At 42.6% G+C, this 27,055-nt stretch overlaps 1 protein-coding gene across 5 annotated transcripts in view; it reads right to left on the reverse strand.

Moving 5' to 3' along the window:
• MYOF (myoferlin) overlaps positions 1-27,055 on the reverse strand; it is a 157,621-nt gene that overhangs the window by 37,794 nt on the left and 92,772 nt on the right. For all 5 annotated transcript variants that reach the window (XM_047824477.1, XM_047824479.1, XM_047824476.1 and 2 more), the window contains 11 exons: positions 19,530-19,722; positions 18,232-18,387; positions 15,927-16,058; positions 13,438-13,601; positions 11,047-11,161; positions 9,419-9,524; positions 8,073-8,218; positions 5,962-6,135; positions 4,707-4,815; positions 3,374-3,451; positions 1-182 (listed from right to left, as the gene is read on the reverse strand). In XM_047824477.1, coding sequence (XP_047680433.1) covers positions 1-182; positions 3,374-3,451; positions 4,707-4,815; positions 5,962-6,135; positions 8,073-8,218; positions 9,419-9,524; positions 11,047-11,161; positions 13,438-13,601; positions 15,927-16,058; positions 18,232-18,387; positions 19,530-19,722 — 1,555 coding nt within the window. The remainder of the gene's footprint in view (positions 183-3,373; positions 3,452-4,706; positions 4,816-5,961; positions 6,136-8,072; positions 8,219-9,418; positions 9,525-11,046; positions 11,162-13,437; positions 13,602-15,926; positions 16,059-18,231; positions 18,388-19,529; positions 19,723-27,055) is intronic.

Below are 27,055 nucleotides of genomic sequence, written 5' to 3' on the forward strand. Positions count from 1 at the left end.
CACTTGGTCATTGTCAAAAAGTTCAATGACAACTTTGGGTGGGTTCTGTAGGACTGTCTGGGGCTCCCCATAGATTTCAATTTCATCAAATATAATCGTTTGGTCCCATGTGGGATTCAGAGTTGAGTGGATGATCTCAGTGGTTTTGCTTCGATGGAGGAAGGAGACATGAGCATATGGATCTAAAACAGAAGAAGAGAGGGGCGCCTGGCGGCTCAGTTGGCTAAGCGTCTGACTTCTGATTGTGGCTAAGGTCATGATCTCATGATTCATGAGATTGAGCCTTGTGTCGGGCTCCGTGCTGGGCATAGAGCCTGCTTAAGATTCTCTCTCTCCCTCCCCGTTGGCCCCTCTCCTGCTCACATTCTCTCTCTCAAAACAAAAACAAAAAAAAATTAATAAAAATAATAAAAATAAGAACTAAAACAGAAGAAGAGAGTAACAGTGAGGCCATGGCTAAAGTCCAGCTCCTCAGGACCTCTCGTTTCAATTGCATGTTCTTCCTCCAGGTGCACTGATCACAGACCCTCACCACCACCTGGGAGGTAGATTGCCAAAGCAATCATGAAAAAGAACAGAGCTGGAGGCATCACACTTGCTGGTTTCAAATTATATTACAAAACTATAGTAATCAAAATGGTATGGTAGTAGCATAGAAACAGACACATGAATCAACAGAACAGAATAGAGAACTCAGAAATAAATGCATGCATATGTGAGCAACTAATTTTCAATATAGGTGCCAAGAATGCACAATGAAGAAAGGATAGTCTCTTTGATAAATGATGCCGGGAAAACTGGATAGCCACATGCAGAAGAATCAAGCTGGAGCTCTGTTTTATACCATACACAGAAGTCAACTCAAAGTAGACTAAATACTTGAATATAGGACCTGAAACCACAAAACTCCTAGAAGAATGTATAAGGGGTAAGCTCCCTGATATTAGTCTTGGCAGTGATTTTTTTTCTGGCTTTGACACCAAAAACAAAGGCAATGGAAGCAAAAATAAATAAGCGGAACTATATCAAACTAAAAAGCTTCTGCACAGCAAAGGAAACAATAAACTGAATGAAAACCCATGAAATGGGAAAAAGACATTTGTGAACCACATATATGATAAGGAGTTAATAACCAAAATTTGCAAGGAACTCATACAAAAGAGCAAACAGCCCAAATGACCCAATTAAAAAATGGGCAAAGGACCTGAATAGACATTTCTCCGAAGAAGACCTATAGGTGGCCAACAGGTACAATAAAAGGTGCTCGACATCATTCATCATCAGGGAAATGTAAATCAAAACCACAGTGAGATATTAAGTAACCTCTCTATCCTGTTAGGATGTCTCATTATCAAAAAGACAGGAGATAACAAGCGTTGGCGAAGATGTGGAGAAAAGGGAACCCTTGTGCACTGTTGGTGAACATGCAGACTGGTGGAGCCACTGTGTAAAGCAGTATGGGAGTTCCCCAAGAAATTAAAAATAGTTATCACCTGATCCAGCAATCCCACTTCTGCGTATATATTCAAAGCAAACGCAATAATGATCTCAAAGAGATCTCTGCCCTCTCATGTTCGCCGCAGCGTTATTCACAATGGCTGCGGTATGGAAACCACCTGTGTGTCCACTGATGGATGAATGAATGAAGCAAATGTGGTGTGTATGTGTGTACTGTCTATGTATAATTCAGCCTTTAAAAAGAAGGAGATCCTGTCATTTGTAACAACATGGAGGAACCGGGAGGGCATTATGCTAAGTGAAATAAGCCAGACCGAGAGAGACAAATACTGCATGGTATCACTTACATGTAGAAGTTCCCCCACACCCCTTCAAAAATCAAATTAATAGAAACCGTGAGTGGAATCGTGCTTGCCAGGGGCTGGGGGGTATGTGTGGGGGGGAGGGGGGTGAAATGGGGAGAGGCTAGAAGAAGGATACAAATTGCAGTTATGAGGCGAAGAAGGCCTGAGGACCTAATGTGTAACATGAGGACTACAGTTGACAACAGTGTATTGTATAAGTGACACTCGCTAGGCGAGGAGAACTTAAGTGTTCTGTCACACACACAAGTGTAACTACGTGAGGTGACAGATGTGTTAACGCAATTGTGGGACCCCTTCCATCACGTAGTTAGTTGTATATCAAATCGTCACTTTGTATACTTTAAGTGTGCAACTTTGTAATTTATACCTCAACAAAGCTGAAAAAAGATAAGGAAAAAAAGAAGCAATCTGTTTCTCCTCCATGCTAAATAACTTCACCAAAACTTTTGCAATTGCCTGGGAGCTGATCTATTTGAGCAATAGCCTAATATCTAACCTGAAAGTGTTGTATCATCGAAAATGCTGCTTCATTTTTAGCATTGCGGTATCACATGAATGGGGCTCTTTGTTTCTGCTCCGATCATATATCTTATGTCTCAAACTGCAAAGAATGTGCTTGAGTTTTAGGCAACTTCAGTCAAGAATCTGGAGAAGATTCTAACTTCAACTTTCAATGACTGAGTGCCCTCTGGTGGTGAATATTCAAAAATGTCTTCAAACCCCATTTGGAGATCCGTAGTATAGAGATAGCTTTGAATCTCCTCTCATTTGTCAGAAAAGGAAACCACTCACAAATGTTGGTTACATTAGTGCTTGGAACACACCTCACAACTGATGTGAGCGTGCCAGAGTGTCAGGCAACTGCTTTAAGAGCTGTTTCCATAGAAGCTCTGCTCCATTCAAGTCCTGAAGGAGAAATCTGCCCCAAGTAGCCCAGATGGCCCTTGAACTATTCATGATCCCACCAGCTACAGCAAAAACTCCCAGCAACCTTTTCCTCAGCCCTGCCTACAGCCTTCCCCTTAGATCCAGTCCAAAGGCCACAAAACCAGCCGGGTCTCATGGCTTTATGGTGCTGCTGGGAATCGGGGGAACAGGCTATGGAGAGGTCGAAACGGACTCTCAATGACCTCAAGCCTGGTGTTGTAGGCAAACGCGTGAACCTGTGATCTGTCAACCTGAGAGAGCTACAAAAAATATATAAAGGATCTTAACTTCCCAATCAGCCCAAGAGCCCAGGGTATATGTATATATAGCTGTGTGTATAAGCAGAGAGCAGAAACTGCTTTTCTTCTTGGGCCTTTTTATTAGCTGGTCAGTTAATGATTATTAGTATTAAAAGACCACATATCTTCTGTGTATCTCCAGCACCCAGCAGGAGTGCTCGACATACTCAGTGATTATTTAATGACTGAGCAGTTTACTTCACACAAATCGAACTAATCTCAATATGGAAAGCCTTTTAGTTGTTCTCTGAGAAATCACTAAAAGCATCCACAAGCTAGCCTGCTATGTAACAACATGCACGATGGAGATTTTTGTGTCTTTACCTGAAAAACTATCCTTGTCTAGAGCCATGAGGTTTCTGGCCTGATAGATATAGCAGCGCAGATGGTAAATGTAGACTCCTGAAAAGAACAGGATGGAGGTTACTTACAAGAAACAGAACACTGGAATATTTGGAGATAATACATATTTCAGATCTACTTCTCCACAGTAAAGAACACATAGACTGCTGATGACACGTGCTCCCAAAGTAGTTCTGTTTCCTATAAAATAAAACCAACTTTAAAAATACTACAGTAAGGTTGGGGCACCCGGGTGGCTCAGTCGGTTAAGCATCTGACTTCGGCTCAGGTCATGGTCTCACAGTTTGTGAGTTTGAGCCTCACGTCGGGCTCTGTGCAGACAGGTCAGACCCTGGAACCTGCTTCAGATTCTCTCTCTCGCTCTCTCTTTCTCTCTTCCCCTCCTCTGCTCGCACTCTGTCTCTCTCTCTCTCTCTTAAAAATACACATTTAAAAAATACTATAATAAGCTCAATGCAAGTGTTATCACTCAGGAGAACATTACTCCTGTTGTGAAATACCTGGATTTAGGCTATTGCTTGTCATCACATACCTTTAAAATGAAACTTGGTTTCCAGGAGTTATAGATATAGGGCTTTCTATACTATTTCAGCCCCAGATCTAGGAGACAGTTATCTGCTAAAAGCTGCTTTGATAGCTCAAAACCTTTATACTCTTTATCCTTATTGTGTTAATGTGTATACCCTCCCACCTCCCACACACGTGATCTGAGAGAGAGAGAGTAGGGCACTGTGATTCGGTGCACAGATCTGGGAGTCAGACTATCTTGTCTATAGTGTTTCCAAGCTGTAAGATTTGGGGCAACTTATTTAATCCTTCTGCATGTCTACAATGAGGACAATAATAACACCTACTTCCTCGGGATGTTACAAGGATTAAACGAATTAATATATGCACAGTGCCTGGCACATGCTAAGCCCTAGATAAGCATTTGCTATTATTATTATTATTATTATTATTATTACGCAGCAGGTCTGCCTCATCCCAGAATGCCTAAAGATTATCATCGGAACCAACCTTTACTTAACTTTTTGAACCTCTTTTTCTAATTAAAATAATCTTTTGGGGGAGCTTAACAGATAGAATCAGTACAGACTCTGTCAAAGTCAATGATTTGACAACCCTCCACCCCAAATACGATTTTTAAAACTATATTTTAAAAAATCCTCTCATCAGGTGAGGGCAATGGAAGTCACACTTGCATGAAGACATTTTAATCATGTTTGGGGATGCAAAGAGTTTTCTAGAGATAAGTCATAGCAGCAGAAGGCACAAATTCATGTTTAAGACTTACTGTCAAAGTTACAAGAAACAATGGGAGTGTTTGCCCCAAACACGGTGGTGGCACTGTACTTCTGCTTTTCTGTGCTCTTTTCATCTCCTTCCTCAGTAGTGTCCGCACCCTAAAGAGGCAAAAAAGTCCATGAATGGTGCCTCAAGACAAACAAAGAGGCAAGAATTACAAAAATCTGGAATGGTGGCTTTCAAAATAGACTCTTTTCATCCGATCACTCCATTTTTAAAGATGAATGAAGCCCAGCACAGCAAGTGACTTGCCCAAGGTCACTTAGCTGGAAAGCAACAGAGCATGAAGTTGAAGCCAGTCTTTCTGCCTCAAGGTCAGCCTTACCAAACCCAGATGCTGAAAATTTTAAAAAGGAAAAAATAGCGCCTGGGTGGTGCAGTCGGTTAAGCGTCCGACTTCAGCCAGGTCACGATCTCGCGGTCCGTGAGTTCGAGCCCCGCATCAGGCTCTGTGCTGATGGCTCGGAGCCTGGAGCCTGTTTCTGATTCTGTGCCTCCCTCTCTCTCTGCCCCTCCCCCGTTCATGCTCTGTCTCTCTCTGTCCCAAAAATAAATAAACGTTGAAAAAAAAATTAAAAAAATAAAAAGAAAAAATAAAAAGAAAAGGCATAAAGGATAAATAAGGGGATTAAAAAGGTGGGAGGAAGACAAGAATAAGCAGTGGAAGCACAGAGCAGGGTCAGTGTGCAAAAATATAAAAACAGGCTGTGTTTGGAAATGGCTCCCGACCACCATGTTGTTTTAGATGGACCACTGCCATTTTCTTATTCCTTCCTTCCACCGTTCTGCTTTTTCCCTCCCTCCCTTCATTACTGTGAGTCCATATAAATTATTCTCTAATTCCGTGAGCCATCCTTCTGTTTTCCTCCCCCTCACATCTGTATACTTAACACTCTTGATTTGTTGAACATTTGTAGTTTCCAAGGTATAATCCAAGGAACCTGTGCCTGGGAATGTTAACAGATGTCACCTGCGACCAGGGTTTTGGAACAGATGCATTTGGAAAATGCCCGATGAAACAACATTAAACAGGTGTGTCTGCAGTAGAACTTCTTAGAATCTTTCCTATATTAATGGTCTATTCATTTAACAAGAGTTACTGAGCATCCAGGATGTGCAGCTTTCTCCCAAATTATCTGCAGTCCTGCAGTACTGGAGGGATCTCCATGGCGTCCCAGGTGTATCCAACACTCATCTATTTTCTCTACACCAAAATTTTTGAGCTTTGAGTATTTATTACTTACGAGGGCACCTTCAAGTTTAAAGATGGCAGCTGCACCATGTGTTTCTGAAGGAGCCATTTTTCTTCTCCAGCGTCTACGGCGAAAGGTATCCGAACTACGCTGTTTCCAGTGAAATTTCCAGCCAATTAAAGAAGCATATTCCCAGCCCTCCCGGTCTTCATATTCTTCCATGGCCTAGAACAGAAGTAAAACTTTGAATGCTAATGATAATCATAATAATAACAATAATAATATCCCTTAATTGATAAGGCAGATTATGTGGTCAATCAACAAATACGCATTGAAAATCTACTCTGTTCCGAGCGCTATGCTACGAGCCAGTGATACAACAAAGAAAGAAGCAGACACGCTGTCTGTCCTTGCAGAGCTGATGGACTGTGGGAACACTGAGAGATAACCAAGCAATTGCAATGGAATGAGACATTGCAGGAGAGGCACCTTATTCAGATTTGGGGAGGGTTAAGGAAAATGGATTCTTTCTTAACTTGCTTTCTATATTGTCATTTTCATTAGCTCATAAGACATTGCAATTGTGATACGGTTTATGAAACATTATTATCTCCACTTTATATAGGAAAAAGTGACACCACGGTCCCGAGGATTTAAATGTCTCATCTAAGCTGATAGCCGGCATAACTGATAGATCAGATATATTACTTCCGTAATAACTAATAACTTATGAGTATAGTACTTTTCATCTTCAAAACGGTTTATACATAAATGCCCTCAGTGTTCAATGTTGTATGCAGTTCAACAAATATGCGTGTCTACTGTGTGACAGAGATTGTGTTAAGCACCAAGGAGGCAGTGAAGGACAAGACAAGACAGGGTCCATGCCTTCGTGTGGCTGACCTTTACTGGTGGACATTTTCTGTAAATGCCTTAAAAGTATTACTAGATTTAATAAATGCAAAATAATACTGAATCATATTTATGATCTCAGAAATAAGAGCTCTATGGAGGCTATAACCATTGTAGAGATTCGTTTTTCAATTTTGAATAAACATAATTGCAGGTCAAGCACAATCTTGTAATCGCTGCTCTAGTAGTATTCACAGTGGCACTGAAATATTTCAGGTAGCCAAGAGTGAGGAGGTTAGGGAACAGGATCAAAGTCTCAACAATACTTTTTGGTAGGACTGGGCCAAGTTTCTAGTCTTCTTCCCACCCCCTCTTGGTGCTCTCCTGTGGCAGGCAGGAGGGAGCCAAGTGCCTCTAGGAACTTCTCACCCCATCAGAATACGGGTAGTTGAATGAGAGGTATTCGTTTATCAGTTTATTCATTCTCCTCCATTACTTGTTAGGAACTAGTTTCTGAGGTGGCAAGAAGGATACAAAGTAGACGGCTTCCAATTTGTGTCCAAGGAGCTCCCTGTCTAATAAAAAGTAATTTCGTTGCATTTACTATGAGTCAGGCACTTTGTGGAACAGCCTTGCCTGCGTTCAAACATGGCTGGCTCAGTCATTTTAGACATGTGGCCTAGAGTCCATTTAACCTCTGTGAGCATTATCTAAAAAATGAGGATAAATGTATATCTCGGGGATTACAGATAATGCGTATTCAGTACCTAGCATTAGAGAAGGCACATAACACATTCCACTTATTATTATGAGCAGTATTATTCCATTTCACTTACTATTATTCCACGTAAGCTTTATACTACCCTAATTAAAAGCATGGTATTATACCCATTTTGCAGATGAGAAAGGAAATAAAGCCAGGATTTGAGTCCTCGTGTATCTTATTCAAGGGCTGAACTATTGCCACTACTTTCTTATGCCACCAAAATAATTTCTATTGCTACCTCTAGAGTGGTTCTCATTATTCAGCCGACTTCAGGGTCACCTGAAAGACATGTTGAAGCACAGACTGCTGGGCCGCACCCCTGATTCTTAAATCAGTAGGTCTGGAGTGAGGCGTTTCTAACAAGCTCGCAGGTAATGTGTTGTGGCTGGTTGGGGTGGGGGGCACATTTTGCAAACTTCTTTGAGCAGGCATTAGGCCCTTGACTGGCGAATGGTTTCTGTAGCAAAAGCAGAGTCACTGGAATTCTGTGTGGGCCCCCCCGCCCCGACTCCCCGGACGTAGCTTCCTCCATGGTAACTCTTACCCTTGCAGTACTTGAAGTGCTTTGTGTTAAATCTTTCTTGCGTTTTCGGACCAGCCTTCGCCGCCTATGAGTATGATACATTTTCTCTGCTGCAACCCAGGATTTGGGCTTATTATCAGGAGGAATGGTAATTCCATACTCCCAGCCTGGAACAGAGTTTGCCAACGGTTATCCCAAAGAGATGCATTTGCCAGACTGCTAGATAAACTTCCAGAAAACATCCAGCCAATCTCTCTGCTCCCCCATCAACATTCTCTGTGGTGACAAGGAATGCCACTGCCCCTTTCACTTTGCTGCAGTTCAGCCAAACTGAATACAGCTCTGTCCCCTTCGATCCCTCTTCAAACTGCTTCCTTTGCGCCCACGAGGTTCTCCTTCCCCTTTCTCCCTCCAATCACTCATGGTAATTTAGTGCATCTACGAATAAAGCACAGTGCAAGAGGCAGATGGGGACAGTGCTGAAGGGTGTCGTCTGTGTAGCTGCACAGCCAGGGTTTAAATCCCAGCATCACCACTGCTGGATATTCACTAAAAACATCCTTGCTGGTTAGTAAACCTGCCTATGGCCTAATTTCCCCAGCAATAATGATAAAGAATACCTTTTTAAAACAGAGTTCATCAAAATAATACATGCAAATAACTAGGACTATGTTTGTGCTCAGTGCTAGCTATTATTATAAGGCCTGGCGTGTGCATCAAGATCAGCAAGAAATTTATTATCTAGTTGAACCCTTCTGTATTATGGTTTTTTTTTTCTTTCATAAGGGAAAAAAAATCAGATTTTCTCTTTTGATATTTCCAAATATTATAGTCATTTAACTTTACATTACTATTCATTGAAAAGGATAAACACCATTAACAGAATCTATGTCAATAATCTACATTATTGTATGTCAACCTTACTTAAAAACAACAACAACAACAACAACAACAACAACCTGCATTATTGCTGAATAGGTTGACTTTTAAGGCATTTTACAGTCTTTCTTCCTGAGCTACAGGGTCCTGAGTGTGATGTTCCCAGGGAAGCTATGGGTGTGATTAGAAAAGAGAAAGTCCAAATTCTACTTCCTTCCCAAATTCTCGTCCTGGATCCCCAGCATCTCAACGTGCAGCCACCTGGCCCCCTGTGATCTTGTATTTTTCACTCTTGATGCCCCCCCACACACCTGTCCAAGCACTTGCTCGTCCTTCAGATTTTGCATCTGAAGAGTCACAGCTAATATCCAAGACCTGATTGTCACAAACCAACAGAAGTAAGACTCCTCCCTGCCAAGGAAACTTTACTCTGGTTAAGCAGGGCCTTGCCGCAGACAGCCCGGCATGTAACAGATCTAAAATGTTACCTTTCTCATCCACTGCTCGATTTATGTCATATACCCATGCGTCATCTTCCCATTCCCAACCTGGAGGGCATGTCAGCTCGCTGGGTGATGCTGCTTTATCACCATTCTTTAAAACAGAAACGAAAAAATGAAGACAAGTAAGTCATAGGGTCCAATAAGGAGCAAAAGTGAGATGGTACCTCACATTTAACAATGGTATTCACGTGCTAACTTAGATGCTACACTCAGAAGAATCTTTAATCTCTATGCACAACTGCTACACGAAATTAGTTTTTTTAGAATACCTTCTGTTTCCACTGTTAGGGGGTATGTTGGGTTGAACCATGGGAATTGCTTTGACCATCAAAAATGTCAAATATCAGCAATTTCCTGTGTTCAACTTAAAATTATGAAATGGTACAACTGTCTTTATGAGGAGCTAGTAGGAAAGAAACCATCAGAGATGGAAAAAGTGTGGGGAAAAAACATGTTTTTAAGTACAAGGGAATGTCACTGGAGGTTCTAGATGCTAATTGTGTAAGATTAAGCAAGGTTTAGGTTAAATACTCACTTAAGTACTGACTGCATTAAAACCAACAGTTATGAAAAAAAGTTCCTAAGAACAGAAGTAAAGGTGGTCCATAAACACATGGAAAATTACCCAGCCTCACTTTAAATTAAGAGTGAGAAAATGGAGATGACATCAGGGTACCACTGATCATGCAGTGACAAGGCTGTGGCAGTGGGGTAGTCAGTGTTTAGGAAAACAGCCCTCTAAGAAGCTGTTGCTGGACATGCAAACTTATACAACCTATTTGAAAGCTGTTTGGCAATACTTATCAAAATTGCATATGTACTGAAATCTGACCAAACCAATCCGGGGATCTTTCCTGGAGATAAATTTTCACAAGTGAATAAAAATGTACGTATAAAAACATTTACTGCTGCATTGCTTTAAAAAAACCTAAGACTAGAAAAAAAAATGTCCACAAGGAGAGGATCATTTAAATAAATTAGAGAGGGTGCATATAATAAAACACTCTGCAGGCATTTTTTAAAAAAAGTTCATAGTTCTATATGTACTGATATCAAAAGATGTCCAGGATACACTGTCATATGGAAAATACAAGTTGTTGAACTGTGCACACAACACAATTCTATTTAGGTGTGTGTGTGAGAGAGAGAGAGAGAGAGAGAGAGACAGAGAGAGAGAGAGAGAGAGAGAGAGAGGAAGGAAAAAGTTATATAGTTGAGCAAGAACAGAAACATGTTTTCAGTAGTTACCATGGGGCGGGGTGGGGGTGGAATATAAATCTGGGAGAATCACTTTTCATTTCCTTTTATGCTGTTTGAATATTTTAGAGACATACACATTCCACTTGTGCTTCTTAAAACGAGTTAAATGATAAATATTTATTTATTGCACAACTCAAATTTTACCTTGTACCAACATCTAAACAGGCCCAGTGACTTCTCCAGAGAAAATAATTTATAGGTGCACTTGTGTGGCTTAAAGTTAAGGTAAGGCTGTTCAGAACACGAGACAGAGCAGAAGAGAGGGGGAGGCCGCGCCTCATGGTCGGCGGGTTCACGGGTCGTGGTTCCAAAGAGCTAGGGTTGAGGCTCTCTCTGGGGAGCAGCCCGCTCACCGCATCGGTGTAGGTGTCCTCGGCTGCCTTCCACTCGCCCCCAGGGTAGCGACTCTCATTCTGGTACACTTCATCCGTGAACTCCGTGTGACCTGCGTCCGCCTCAGTCAACAAGCTGCGGGTGAGGCTCGGGTTACCAAAGGAGCAATGGAAGCCAACCACCCCAGCTCGGCCCAGTGGTCGGGAAACATCTACACCGGTTCCCTCCTCACTCTACCCCTTGGGTTCTCCACTCCAAACTCCTCTTCCTGCTAATAGCTTCTGACATTCCTTTGAAGAAGGGGTCTGCGGGAACAAGGAGACCTAAATTATAGAGCACGCCTCCAGTTAGCAGGCCTGCTCCTTCTCAGTAATTAGGGTGGGGACTGGGAAAACAGTTCTGTGGGCAGCTCCTTATAGAGATCTTATGCTCCATATTTTTGTTTCAGTTCAGGACCGTTCAGCTTTTTTTTTTTTTTTTTTTTTTCCCCAGCAAAACTCCTGGCTAACAGTTCAAAAGAATAGGATGTTGTCCACCCTCATTCCCCCTATTTTAAAAAATTGAGGGGAGACAGTCTCATGAGGCCAAGTGTGGAAATTTTTACTCATGGCTTGCATGGTCTACGTAACACAAACTGAAGGGAGGAGTTTACATTTTCTGGATAGTTCCTAGGTTGACAGCCAAACCAGGTCATTTAAGACTCCAGACTCCATTTAGGTACTTAAGAAATCCATACTGACTCTCTGCCAGGCCAATTTTCCTCTTGGAGTTGGAACTATTTTGACAACCCATAATGGAAAGTATGGAGGCTCCAACTTTGACTGGAGTGTTCTGCCAGGTACCCACTCAAGTGAGGTTTCTTTTTCTTTCACCGTGGCCCTACATCTTTTCCCTGCTGCATCCTCCCCTAGAATCAAGCACTGGAAAGAAATCAGAAAGTAAGTAGTCCCAACTCTTTGTATAAATTGAGCTCATCCCGTCATTTCTCTGGGCCCCCGAGAAGGAGAATAGAAGACCTGGCTGCCGGCCTCTGAGGTCCTGTCAACCCCTGACATGCTTTGACCCTTCTACTTTTCCAAACACAATGCCTCTGCCTTTCCCTGTCCTCACTAACCTTTCTTCCTTCTGTCCAATTCAGATCCCATTTCACTTCTCCTCACCAGCAACCCCAACCCCATCCAAAGCAAGCTGTTGTGGGTTAAAAGCAATCATGTGGAATCATCCGGTCTTGACAGACCAGACCAGACCCAGCATGCTCATTGGCTTCCTTCCCCAATGCCTGTGATCACAGGAAACAAATGTGGACAGAGAGGAAGAACTCCAGCTTGAGGCCTTAAGATCCAGCTTCACAAGCTCGTTTCCTCCAAAGTCAAGTATGCTGTGATGAGGTGGGGAAGGGGAGCTCTGGTTCCAAGGGTGTTGGCAACTTGCAGAAACCCAAACCCCCCGGGGACACATGCTTGCCTCCCCTCTACTGTTTCTTTCATTTTAACAATGAGCTTTTGAGATACAATTCACCCATTTAAAGCATAGTCTCTACTGTTTCTTACAGACATTCCAGCAAAATAGTTGAGTGGTGGTTTTGGTGCCCAGGCTGGACTGGTACCACTCACAACCTATGTGTGTTTGGGTAAGTTATTTAATTTCTGTAGTTCTCAGTTTCCTCACTTGTGAAGTGGAGATAATGCTATTATTTGTTGGGAGATAATTCTCTATGAGTTCTTGTGTTTCTGCACAGTTAAGGATGTTTATATGAGGAATAATCTTGGAAGACAGAGAGAGTGTCTCTCTCTCTCTCTCTGGAGCAAAGGGTCAGCAGGCTTGCTAACCAATTGATTCTGGTTCCCTAAGCTCAGTTTCCTCTCCTGTTACACAAACCACTTCATGTTTAAGTACCATCTGACCATCTCCTTGTCACTCTGTGGAAACTGACTCCCTATTGCCACAGAGTGACTAGAGCAAATGTTAATTCTGGTACAGCTATTGGGGCTGGTCGTGAAGTCCTTTGTCTCTGACCCAGGAGTCCTGAATCTCCTTCCAGCATCCATGGAAGTATAGCAGGTGACCTTGTTTGCTTGTTAAAAATCTCAGACCCTTCATAATTTCTGACACTACCTACCTTGTAGAGCTGTAGTTCAGATTCAACAAAGTGATTAGCACACTGGTGCTTAGTACACTGCTTGACACATTCACACATAATAAGTTTTCAACAAATGTTAGCACTAGGTGCTTTTTGTATTTCCTTGTTTTATTATGGGGCACCAATGACATATTGCAAGTTTCTATGGACTTGTGTTCAGTGAGTGTTACATCAATATTTCCAAGAATGATGATGGAGAAGATTCATTTAGCACTTTCTAGGGAAAGGCTTCATTGTCATCCCTGTTTTCTCAGAAAGTGGAAAAACTTACCTTCTTTCAGGATCAACTATCCAGTCTCCTTCCCATTCCCAGCCTTTTGGAGGTAAAAAGAATTCCCTCTTGAGTTTTATTTTTCCTGTGACATCCGAAAATTTATGACGACCGACTAATCCAGAAGTGCCCCATTTTCCAAACATAAGAGCCTGATTTTCATACTGTTAAAAACAAATTAGAGAAACACCATCAGAGAGCAAGAAATAAAGTCCGCCTCTAAATGTTTAAGCCCATTTAAGCTAAACAATGATAGAAAGTGAAAAAACTTTATACGTAGAAGGTAGGGACCTAACTCGAGCTGCTACTGATTATGTAATTTTGGGCAAATCACTCATCTTTCTAAGACTCAGTGTTCCCATCTGTTAATTGGGGATAATACTACCAATTCTCATAGAATTGTTCAAATGTGCAAATGATTGTGAACAGTGGTATATCACACTAGTTGTTTCCATTATTATACTGAATGGCTCCAAATGGTTCTCTGAACCTAATTTTTATTTTAATTAAAAAAAATTTTTAAATATAATTTATTGTCAAATTGGCTTACATACAACACCCAGTGCTCATCCCAACAGGTGCCCTCCTCAATGCCCATCACCCAACTTCCCCTCTCCCCCCACCTCCCATCAACCTTCAGATTGTTCTCTGTATTTAAGAGTCTCTTTAGTCAACCTAATTTTTAAAATACCCACAAAAGTCATCAATTTATGAATGTGCAGGTTTCTAAGAGTTTACTTGTAAACGGTCTACTGTCTAGAACTTAGGGCCCATTTCCCCACAGAATCAACATTATAATTGATGGTACATTTCCTAGGCAGTCTACAAAGAACCTGTCTGACATATGAAGGTCCTTTAAGGGCCCAGCCTTTATGGAGCCTAAAAGTTCTGTGCCTTCATCCCCTCTGGAATATAGTGGGGATGAAGATCAAGATCTTTCTGGAAGCCCAGGTTCAGTGGCAATGACAGACTTTGGTTTACAGGGCATTTCTTTCTAAGTTGGAACTTATAAATCTACAAAGGTCTGCTCTTCACTCTGTCAACCATCAAAAAGGTTGTGATTTGCCAGTGGTGAGTGTCCCTGTTGGGGTGCAAGCTGAAATTTCCATTTTTTCTGCTGATGAGCCCACTGCAAAGATGATTTGCAAGTGACAGGGAAGTTTGACTGAGGTTGAAGAAGGAAGGAACAAGTCTGAATAGACGCTTGATGGGGAAATTGGGTTCAAGCAACCACAGTAGTTCCTGTCTCAGATATGGGCTCTGAGCCTTGAAAGGAGATAAGCTTCAGGAAGTAGCTGAAGAAGCTATTGTTACAAGGGGCTGTGAGACTTGGGGGCATGTGCATGGCTTCTCTGGTTTCTAAGTGACAAGGACACAGAATAGAGAGGAGCAAGGTGTTCCCACTACTTCTGCTTGGGGGCCAGCATGGCTAGAATAAAATCCAGGCAAGGAATTTGGCAAGACTGTTAACACATGTGAAGCACCTCAGAGACCTCCAGAAATCTGGTAGGGGATGCAGGGTGATGGTGGATTCTGCAGAGAACAGAGGTGTGGTTTTAGCACAGGAGGGCAAGAACCAGTTGAAATGTCCATTATTGCCGTTAATGTGCCCCTACTGGTACTCATAGGTTGTGAGAATCTAAGGAAACTAGTCACACAACTAAGATGTGTGGATCACCTCTTTAATGTGAGTTGAAATTAGAGTCTGAGCTATCTAGTCTGAAAGATCTAGAAAGGGTGAAACGGAGCCCTGGACTGGTTGATCCTTGCTCAGTGCTAGCTAGCTTCTCCCAGCTGAGCTCCAGCCTCAGAGCTGGAGACAGGCCGATGTCAAGAAACCCTACGTGAATGTTGGAGCAAGCGTCTCCTGCACGTGCCCTGATGCCATGACTCCACGTGGTCCAGATGACTGTGCATAAGTATCAGACATTCTGGGCCTTCCGTGTGGCTTGTAGCACACCCTCTATTGATCTCCAGTGGCACTTCCGAGCCTGCTCTGTAAGGGCTCTGTGTGTTTCCTATGTATCTCACTGTTTCTCAAAGTGGTCCACTGAGGTCTCATATCCACCCACCCTGGAATCACTGCTGGTGCTCATCCCTAACTCAGTTACAGAATCAGAATCTCCCGGGTGGCCCTGGCAGTCAGCATGGTCAACAGGATACCCAGTTTTACCATCACTTAGAGAGGTTTCCCTATGTGAGGAATGAGTCTTCTGTGGTGCAAAGACCCCCACTCCCCAAGCACACCTCTCAAGGTCTGCACCTGCCCAGTGTCCTCATTCCTGGGTTGTCTGTGTATGAATCACTCTGGTGGGTCCGTCCCAGTGTGGCCAATCTTTCCCTATGCCCCCAGAGGAAGGTCCCTCAGATGGGATTCTAGGTAGTGCTGATGGCTGTGGCTGTTTTTGATCTGTGAGCGTTTTCTCTAAGGAGGACATGTAAAAGGACTCCCCCACAGAAAGAAAAGATAGTCATGTCATGAAATGTACCATTTCAGCAAAGACGGTGAATGTTCCTTCTGCGAAGCTGTTGAACTTCTTCTCAACGGCACTCAGGCCCAGCCAGATGTTCACCCGCAGCTGCACAGGCACCTTGGGTCCGTGGTTGTTTTCCCGCGGATACTGTGAGATGCACAATAACACTGGCTGTAGCACACGCGTTAAGTTCAAGCCACAAACAGACTGAACATCCAATCACTGTTCTCCTGTTCTCCCCAGCCTACTTTTAAGTCAGCTTAGTTAAAATGTTTCCAAATGACCCTACAGCAGAGATTGTGATAACAACAAAAACGGTGGTTGTCAAAATGTAATCCCTAGACCCCTGTGTGTCCTTGAGACCTTCTCAGGAGGTTCACGGAGTAAAACTATTTTCCTAATAATACTAACGTGTTACTTGTCATTTTCCGCTGTACTGGCATGGGCACTGAGGGCACAACAGCAGTGGTGGATAAGACTCTGGGCACTGCAGCAGGAATTGGGGCAGTGACACCAAACTGAACCTGTGGTGATAGTTTTCTTCATCACTCGCAGTAAAGAAAAGAAATGCCAGTTTTAAATAAATCAGTAAAAGTTACTAATCTTATCAAATCATGATCCTTGAGTATATCTTTTTCTTTTAACTTTTTTTTTTTTTTAAGTAGGCTCATGCCCAAGCTGTGGCTTGAATTTATGACCCTGAGATTGAGTCACACGCTCTACTGACTGAGCTAGCCAAGCGCCCCCTTGAGTACGTTTTTAAAACATTTTGTGTGATGAAATGGAAAGTATACACAAATTATTTCTGCTGCATATTACTGTATAGCTTGCGAAAAATCTCTTATGTGGTTGTTTGAAATGTGAACTGAATTAGCCTTTTAAAATTTACTTTTTAATTTTTTTAATGTTAATTTATTTTTGAGAGAGAGAGAGAGAGAGAGAGAGCGCGTGAGCAGGGGAGGGGCAGAGAGAGAGGGAGACACAGAAGCTGAAGCAGGCTCCAGGCTCTGAGCTGTCAGTGCAGAGCCTAACACAAGGCTTGAACTCACAGACCGTGAGATCATGACCTGAGCTGAAGTCAGACGCTTAACTGCCACCCAGGCACCTCTGAATTAGCGCTTTTATTTTTTTATTATTTATTTATTATTTTAAAAAATTTATTTTTGTAATATGAAATTTATTGTCAAATTGGTTTCCATACAACACCCAGAGCTCATCTGAATTAGCCTTTTTAAAAAATGTTTATTTATTTTTGAGACAGAGAGGGAGAGAGAGCAGGAGAGCAAGAGAGCAGAGGGGGAGGGGCAAAGAGAGAGGGAGACAGAAGATCCAAAGTGGACTCTGTGCTGAGAGCTGAGAGCCCCATGCAGGGCTTGAACCCATGCACCATGAGATCATGACCTGAGCCAAAGCTGGATGCCCAAATGACTGAGCTACCAAGATGACCCCTTTTTGTTTTTTAATGGAAACCTTTTTTACTTGAAACAGTGATTGGCAGACAAAAACGGCCACTCAGACTTAGGTGTGGGGCAGACGTTTTTTTGAACATAAACCAAGTGAACCTGTCACTTCAAGGACGATGACTGACTGTATTCTATAGCCAATGATAGAAGTCAGTCTTCCAAGTAAAAACAAGTAAGAATTTTTTAAAACTTGTAGCTGTCATGGTGAACTTCATAGCATCCTGATACATAAAGACTTTCCTGATGAGTAATATTAATAAATGTGATTTTTTCCAATGTCATAAGATAAAATGTGTCAACATTAGGAAAATCTGCATAACTTCATGAACTAATATTTTCTAAATGATCAATGCTAAATGTTACAAAATCAGGGATAGATAAAAGAACCATTCAAAGTACAAGAAAAACCAATGGATTTCAATGTAGCAGAGAATGAAAAGGTCATTGATACAGTTTCAATTCCATACTGCAAATAGCCGTTTAGAAGCTACTACTTGAGTCTGGTGTTGTATCAAAGATGTGTATCCACAATTATCTGAAAAAGATATTAAAATACTCCTCCCTTTTCCAATTACATATCTATGTGAGGCCTGATTCTCTTCATGTACTTCAACCAAACAACTTATTCCATCAGATTGAATGTACAAACGGATATGAGAATCCACTTATATTTCTGTGAAGCCAGGCATCAGACTACTCTCTGGGAATTATCACTCCAGGAGAAGATGCCAGAATGGGTAGGAATTGATCATGATTGCCCTAGTAGTCCTTCAACGGTCAGAAAATAAAACAGCCCCTTCTTGGGAATGTGGGGTTTGCATGTAAGTATTTCACAGGACACGGTGTTGAAGCCATACCTTCAGCAAGATGGTCTGGGTTTTCCCACAGTATTTCCCAGATGCGTTCTCACCACTGGTGGAGTATAAAACCTGATGTGCAGGAATGCGTGCATAGGCCAGTCTTTTCTCTCCCCGGATCATCCAGATGATAATGTCAGGCATACTGTTCTGTGGCTGGTCACATGGGTGGATGGAAAAGTAAGCAAAACTGGAGTTAGTCTAAACAGAGGGACTGGAGACCCTGCAGGCTGGCTCCTCAGGGCTCCCCTTAGAAACTCTGTGATTAGGGCTCTGTCTGAATTCCTGAGTCGCACATCTTCTGGGACCACAGAGTCTGTAGGGCGGGGAGGCAGGCTGTGGCTGGTCCAAAGGGAATAGAGTGAAGCAGGGTGGGGGCGGTGGCTTCACCTGCCAAAAGTCTGACCTACACAGCTCTGAGAGGTAGATTAGGAAATACCCCCTCTTTTCTTGCCATCAGTAGTCAAGGGTTATTGGTTTCATATATTTCACTGGACACTGACCAAGTATCTCCACCTCAATCCAATATTTGCCAAATCTGAAATATTAATTTAGTCTCTTAAATCCCCCTTTTTTCTGATTATAAAGGTGATATAAGTTGTCACCATAGGAAACTTGGAAAGTACCAAAGCATAAAAAGTAGAAACTAAAAATTACCTATAATCGCATGTTTTTTCAAATGCATTTCTATCCACAAATATATTATGACCCCCGCCCACCCAAATCTCTGAAGGTCAACAGGAGGGGTCTTATACTCTCGTGTTTCCAGTACACAGAGGTTAATGGCAGCCAATATTTACCCAGCACCGCGATGTGCCCTACACCATGCTAAGCCCTTCATACTCATCATCTAAATACAATGCTATGAAGTGAGTACTACAATTATCCCATTTTATATATGGGAAACTGAGGCTTACAGAGGTTGCCCAAGGTTACATACAGTAGATCCAAGATTCAAAACCAGGTCTTCCTGGTCCCAAGAACAGGTGGCACTTCAATCCTCTGTGCTACATAGATTTGCTACTTTCTCCCTCTACTTGACATACTCTCTGATCTGTCCACTTTGAAGATCTTTCCAGAACCACCAACTCAAAATTCTTCTGTTCTCACTTCAGTGATATTCACCCCATTACCCATTACTATCCCAGCCCAGTAACTTCTTGGTCTCACTTCTGTCAGATTTGCTCAATATCCAAGATAATATACTACATTCTCTTACCACCTTCTCTGTCCTTGGTGCCCCTCCACAGAATCCCTCTTCCATATCAAGTGACCTTTGTGTAGTTTAAAAGTCCTACCTCTTCAGTCAGCTGCAGCAGTTTATCAAGCCAGTCCTCAATTTCCGCCAGCGTGGACTTCACCTCTGTGGCCTCAGACCTCATCCTCACAGCTGCCTCGTGTATCTGGGAGAGAGATCGGGACCGCAACTTTCGGATCTGAGTGTCAAGAATTGTGACATTAGCTTTTCCTTCCATGAGAGGCAACGTGTACCTAAAAAAGAAAAGAAACAGATAATCTGTAGAATAGCTTTTCAGGCCTCAGAACTGTCAAAGTCATTTATGTTTGATTTCCATCTTGCAAGCCACACCAGTTTCCTGACTCATAAGCGTGACCAGGTTTAAGCTGAAGTTGAGTGTATGTGGCATTGGCAGAGCAGACCTGTCAGACAAACCCTCCTTACTCTCACGAGGAATGCAGGGGGATTAAAATTCCAAAGCAAGTTCTTGGGTTTGACTCAAGGCCCATGGAGTCACTGGAGAGAAGATGGCAACAGCTGCAGCCTTTGGGAGGAACAGGCCTTCCCTTCTTTTGCTTCTTAAAACTACTGTGCAGATTATTTTGGCGAGGAGAGAGGGAAGATGGCGGCGTAGGAGGACGCTGGGCTCACCGCGCGTCCTGCTGATCACTTAGATTCCACCTACACCTGCCTAAATAACCCAGAAAACCGCCAGAGGATTAGCAGAACGGAGTCGCCGGAGCCAAGCGCAGATGAGAGGCCCACGGAAGAGGGTAGGAAGGGCGGCGAGGCGGTGCGCGCTCCACGGACTGGCGGGAGGGAGCCGGGGAGGAGGGGCGGCTCGCCGGCCAAGCAGAGCCCCCGAGTCTGGCTGGCAAAAGCGGAGGGGCCTGACGGACTGTGTTCCGACAGCAAGCGCGACTTAGCGTCTGGGAGGTCATAAGTTAACAGCTCTGCTCGGAAAGCGGGAAGGCTGGAGGACAAAGGGAGGGAGAGCTGCTGAGCCCCCGGACGACAGAGCTCGGTTTGGTGGGGAACAAAGGCGCTCGCCAGCGCCATCTCCCCCGCCCATCCCCCAGCCAAAATCCCGAAGAGAACCAGTTCCGGCCAGGGAACTTGCTCGCTCCGCGCAAACACCCAACTCTGTGCTTCTGCGGAGCCAAACCTCCGGCAGCGGATCTGACTCCCTCCCGCTGCCACAGGGCCCCTCCTGAAATGGATCACCTAAGGAGAAGCGAGCTAAGCCTGCCCCTCCTGCCCCCGTGCACCTTGCCTACCCACCCCAGCTAATACGCCAGATCTCCAGCATCACAAGCCTGGCAGTGTGCAAGTAGCCCAGATGGGCCACGCCACCCCACAGTGAATCCCGCCCCTAGGAGAAGGGAAGAGAAGGCACACACCAGTCTGACTGTGGCCCCAGCGGTGGGCTGGGGGCAGACATCAGGTCTGATTGCGGCCCCGCCCACCAACTCCAGTTATACACCACAGCACAGGGGAAGTGCCCTGCAGGTCCTCACCACGCCAGGGACTGTCCAAAATGACCAAGCGGAAGAATTCCCCTCAGAAGAATCTCCAGGAAATAACAACAGCTAATGAGCTGATCAAAAAGGATTTAAATAATATAACAGAAAGTGAATTTAGAATAATAGTCATAAAATTAATCGCTGGGCTTGAACACAGTATAGACGACAGCAGAGAATCTCTTGCTATAGAGATCAAGGGACTAAGGAACAGTCACGAGGAGCTGAAAAACGCTTTAAACGAAATGCATAACAAAATGGAAACCACCACAGCTCGGATTGAAGAGGCAGAGGAGAGAATAGGTGAACTAGAAGATAAAGTTATGGAAAAAGAGGAAGCTGAGAGAAAGAGAGATAAAAAAATCCAGGAGTATGAGGGGAAAATTAGGGAACTAAGTGATACACTAAAAAGAAATAATATACGCATAATTGGTATCCCAGAGGAGGAAGAGAGAGGGAAAGGTGCTGAAGGGGTACTTGAAGAAATTATAGCTGAGAACTTCCCTGAACTGGGGAAGGAAAAAGGCATTGAAATCCAAGAGGCACAGAGAACTCCCTTCAGACGTAACTTGAATCGATCTTCTGCACGACATATCATAGTGAAACTGGCAAAATACAAGGATAGAGAAAATTCTGAAAGCAGCAAGGGATAAACGTGCCCTCACATATAAAGGGAGACCTATAAGACTCGTGACTGATCTCTCTTTTGAAACTTGGCAGGCCAGAAAGAATTGGCACGAGATCTTCAGTGTGCTAGACAGAAAAAATATGCAGCCGAGAATCCTTTATCCAGCAAGTCTGTCATTTAGAATAGAAGGAGAGATAAAGGTCTTCCCAAACAAACAAAAACTGAAGGAATTTGTCACCACTAAACCAGCCCTACAAGAGATCCTAAGGGGGACCCTGTGAGACAAAGTACCAGAGACATCACTACAAGCATAAAACATACAGACATCACAATGACTCTAAACCCGTAACTTTCTATAATAACACTGAACGTAAATGGATTAAATGCGCCAACCAAAAGACATAGGGTATCAGAATGGATAAAAAAACAAGACCCATCTATTTGCTGTCTACAAGAGACTCATTTTAGACCTGAGGACACCTTTAGATTGAGAGTGAGGGGATGGAGAACTATTTATCATGCTACTGGAAGCCAAAAGAAAGCTGGAGTAGCCATACTTATATCAGACAAACTAGACTTTAAATTAAAGGCTGTAACAAGAGATGAATAAGGGCATTATATAATAATTACAGGGTCTATCCATCAGGAAGAGCTAACAATTATAAATGTCTATGCGCCGAATACCGGAGCCCCCAAATATATAAAACAATTACTCATAAACATAAGCAACCTTATTGATAAGAACGTGGTAATTGCAGGGGACTTTAACACCCCACTTACAGAAATGGATAGATCATCTAGACACACGGTCAATAAAGAAACAAGGGCCCTGAATGATACATTGGATCAGATGGACTTGACAGATATATTTAGAACTCTGCATCCCAAAGCAACAGAATATACTTTCTTCTCGAGTGCACATGGAACATTCTCCAAGATAGATCATATACTGGGTCACAAAACAGCCCTTCATAAGTTTACAAGAATTGAAATTATACCATGCATACTTACAGACCACAATGCTATGAAGCTTGAAATCAACCACAGAAAAAAGTCTGGAAAACCTCCAAAAGCATGGAGGTTAAAGAACACCCTACTAACGAATGAGTGGGTCAACCAGGCAATTAGAGAAGAAATTAAAAAATATATGGAAACAAACGAAAATGAAAATACAACAATCCAAACGCTTTGGGACGCAGCGAAGGCAGTCCTGAGAGGAAAATACATTGCAATCCAGGCCTATCTCAAGAAACAAGAAAAATCCCAAATACAAAATCTAACAGCACACCTAAAGGAAATAGAAGCAGAACAGCAAAGGCAGCCTAAACCCAGCAGAAGAAGAGAAATAATAAAGATCAGAGCAGAAATAAACAATATAGAATCTAAAAAAACTGTAGAGCAGATCAACGAAACCAAGAGTTGGTTTTTTGAAAAAATAAACAAAATTGACAAACCTCTAGCCAGGCTTCTCAAAAAGAAAAGGGAGATGACCCAAATAGATACAATCATGAATTAAAATGGAATTATTACAACCAATCCCTTAGAGATACAAACAATTATCAGGGAATACCACGAAAAATTATATGCCAACAAATTGGACAACCTGGAAGAAATGGACAAATTCCTAAACACCCACACTCTTCCAAAACTCAATCAGGAGGAAATAGAAAGCTTGAACAGACCCATAACCAGCGAAGAAATTGAATTGGTTATCAAAAATCTCCCAACAAATAAGAGTCCAGGACCAGATGGCTTCCCAGGGGAGTTCTACCAGACGTTTAAAGCAGAGATAATACCTATCCTTCTCAAGCTATTCCAAGAAATAGAAGGGGAAGGAAAACTTCCAGACTCATTCTATGAAGCCAGTATTACTTTGATTCCTAAACCAGACAGAGACCCAGTAAAAAAAGAGAACTACAGGCCAATATCCCTGATGAATATGGATGCAAAAATTCTCAATAAGATACTAGCAAATCGAATTCAACGGCATGTAAAAAGAATTATTCACCATGACCAAGTGGGATTCATTCCTGGGATGCAGGGCTGGTTCAACATTTGCAAATCAATCAACGTGATACATCACATTAACAAAAAAAAAGAGAAGAACCATATGATCCTGTCAATGGATGCAGAAAAGGCCTTTGACAAAATCCAGCACCCTTTCTTAATAAAAACCCTTGAGAAAGTCGGGATAGAAGGAACATACTTAAAAATCATAAAAGCCATTTATGAAAAGCCCACAGCTAACATCATCCTCAACGGGGAAAAACTGAGAGCTTTTTCCCTGAGATCAGGAACACGACAGGGATGCCCACTCTCACCGCTGTTGTTTAACATAGTGCTGGAAGTTCTAGCATCAGCAATCAGACAACAAAAGGAAATCAAACGTATCAAAATTGGCAAAGATGAAGTCAAGCTTTCGCTTTTTGCAGATGACATGATATTATACATGGAAAATCCGACAGACTCCACCAAAAGTCTGCTAGAACTGATACATGAATTCAGCAAAGTTGCAGGATACAAAATCAATGTACAGAAATCAGTTGCATTCTTATACACTAACAATGAAGCAACAGAAAGACAAATAAAGAAACTGATCCCATTCACAATTGCACCAAGAAGCATAAAATACCTAGGAATAAATCTAACCAAAGATGTCAAAGATCTGTATGCTGAAAACTATAGAAAACTTATGAAGGTAATTGAAGAAGATTTAAAGAAATGGAAAGACATTCCCTGCTCATGGATTGGAAGAATAAATATTGTCAAAATGTCAATACTACCCAAAGCTATCTACACATTCAATGCAATCCCAATCAAAATTGCACCAGCATTCTTCTCGAAACTAAAACAAGCAATCCTAAAATTCATATGGAACCACAAAAGGCCCCGAATAGCCAAAGTAATTTTGAAGAAGAAGACCAAAGCAGGAGGCATCACAATCCCAGACTTTAGCCTCTACTACAAAGCTGTCATCATCAAGACAGCATGGTATTGGCACAAAAACAGACACATAGACCAATGGAATAGAATAGAAACCCCAGAACTAGACCCACAAACGTATGGCCAACTCATCTTTGACAAAGCAGGAAAGAACATCCAATGGAAAAAAGACAGTCTCTTTAACAAATGGTGCTGGGAGAACTGGACAGCAACATGCAGAAGATTGAAACTAGACCACTTTCTCACACCATTCACAAAAATAAACTCAAAATGGATAAAGGACCTGAATGTGAGACAGGAAACCATCAAAACCTTAGAAGAGAAAGCAGGAAAAGACCTCTCTGACCTCAGCCGTAGCAATCTCTTACTCGACACATCCCCAAAGGCAAGGGAATTAAAAGCAAAAGTGAATTACTGGGACCTTATGAAGATAAAAAGCTTCTGCACAGCAAAGGAAACAACCAACAAAACTAAAAGGCAACCAACGGAATGGGAAAAGATATTTGCAAATGACATATCGGACAAAGGGCTAGTATCCAAAATCTATAAAGAGCTCACCAAACTCCACACCCGAAAAACAAATAACCCAGTGAAGAAATGGGCAGAAAACATGAATAGACACTTCTCTAAAGAAGACATCCAGATGGCCAACAGGCACATGAAAAGATGTTCAACGTCACTCCTTATCAGGGAAATACAAATCAAAACCACACTCAGGTATCACCTCACGCCAGTCAGAGTGGCCAAAATGAACAAATCAGGAGACTATAGATGCTGGAGAGGATGTGGAGAAACGGGAACCCTCTTGCACTGTTGGTGGGAATGCAAATTGGTGCAGCCGCTCTGGAAAGCAGTGTGGAGGTTCCTCAGAAAATTAAAAATAGACCTACCCTATGACCCAGCAATAGCACTGCTAGGAATTTATCCAAGGGATACAGGAGTACTGATGCATAGGGCCACTTGTACCCCAATGTTCACAGCAGCACTCTCAACAATAGCCAAATTATGGAAAGAGCCTAAATGTCCATCAACTGATGAATGGATAAAGAAATTGTGGTTTATATACACAATGGAATACTATGTGGCAATGAGAAAAAATGAAATATGGCCTTTTGTAGCAACGTGGATGGAACTAGAGAGTGTGATGCTAAGGGAAATAAGCCATACAGAGAAAGACAGATACCATATGGTTTCACTCTTATGTGGATCCTGAGAAACTTAACAGAAACCCATGGGGGAGGGGAAGGAAAAAAAAAAAAAAGAGGTTAGAGTGGGAGAGAGCCAAAGCATAAGAGACTGTTAAAAACCGAGAACTGAGGGTTGATGGGGGGTGGGAGGGAGGGGAGGGTGGGTGATGGGTATTGAGGAGGGCACCTTTTGGGATGAGCACTGGGTGTTGTATGGAAACCAATTTGACAATAAATGTCATATATTAAAAAAAAAAAACTACTGTGCAGACCCACAAAATGAAGGAGGGGAAGGCAGATTACAGAGCATTTAGCAGAAGGGCTCTTAAGGACCATGCACCCCTAGGCAGTCCTAGGGTGGAGGGGGGGGCGGGGTGCTCAGGAGGTCTGCAAATCCCTGGAACTTATTTAAAAAGTCAGGCAGTGTGATGTATGATGAGGATGACATGCTTTGCAGCTATCTGGGTAAAAATCCTGGCTCCACCATTTACTAGTCCCGTGATGTGACCTTGAGCAGTTACTTAATCTCTTCTTTCCCTATCTTCAAATGCATGAAAATATTGGGCTGTTGTGAGAAATAAATGAATTAATATATGGAGAGGATTTAGAACACTCCCTAGTGCAGAGTAAGGTCTGACTGAGGTCATCAAGCACTGTCTTCTTCATTGTCATGGTCTCATTAGATATTCAAAGGGGCCCATTAGCTCCCAAAAGGTTGAGAACCACTTGTGTAGGCAAAGCTCCCATTAAAGTGAGAAGTCTAGAACAGCTGAGTTGGGGCCAGAATTAGCCTTCTTCTGCAGGGTCTTCCTCTCACTATGGCAGCTGGTGGGGGCCACAGGGTGAGGTTGTCATCAATTCCAGGAAGTTCTAGTCACATTGTCTCTACTAAGAATTTCCATTGGTTTGAATTTCCCCTAGCTTCTTAAATGGAGGAAATCCTAGCACGACTTCTTTTAAACACAAGTTTCCTGATACATGAAGTTAAAAAGATTCCATTTGATTTTGAAAACACAGTTCACATCAATTGGGTACTTCAAAAACTGTGTAAATAGGTCTTTCTGTGTTTTGCTCAGCAAATCCTAAAATTCATAGAATTTTCTACCTGAAGATATTACCAAATGTTTCTGTTTGGTCACATTAGTAGTTATGGCAATGCATTGGAAAGGTTAAGTCCCTGGAATGATCTGAGGCAAAAATGCATATGGAAGCAGCTAGCTCAAAAGTCACATTTGAGACGTTCAATAAATAGAAGTTGACTGGGTGTAGCATGTAGCAGGAAAAGTTGTGTGGATAAACCCCACCCTGG

Source organism: Prionailurus viverrinus, chromosome D2, assembly GCF_022837055.1.
Source record: "Prionailurus viverrinus isolate Anna chromosome D2, UM_Priviv_1.0, whole genome shotgun sequence".
NCBI classification, from domain to species: domain Eukaryota; kingdom Metazoa; phylum Chordata; class Mammalia; order Carnivora; family Felidae; genus Prionailurus; species Prionailurus viverrinus.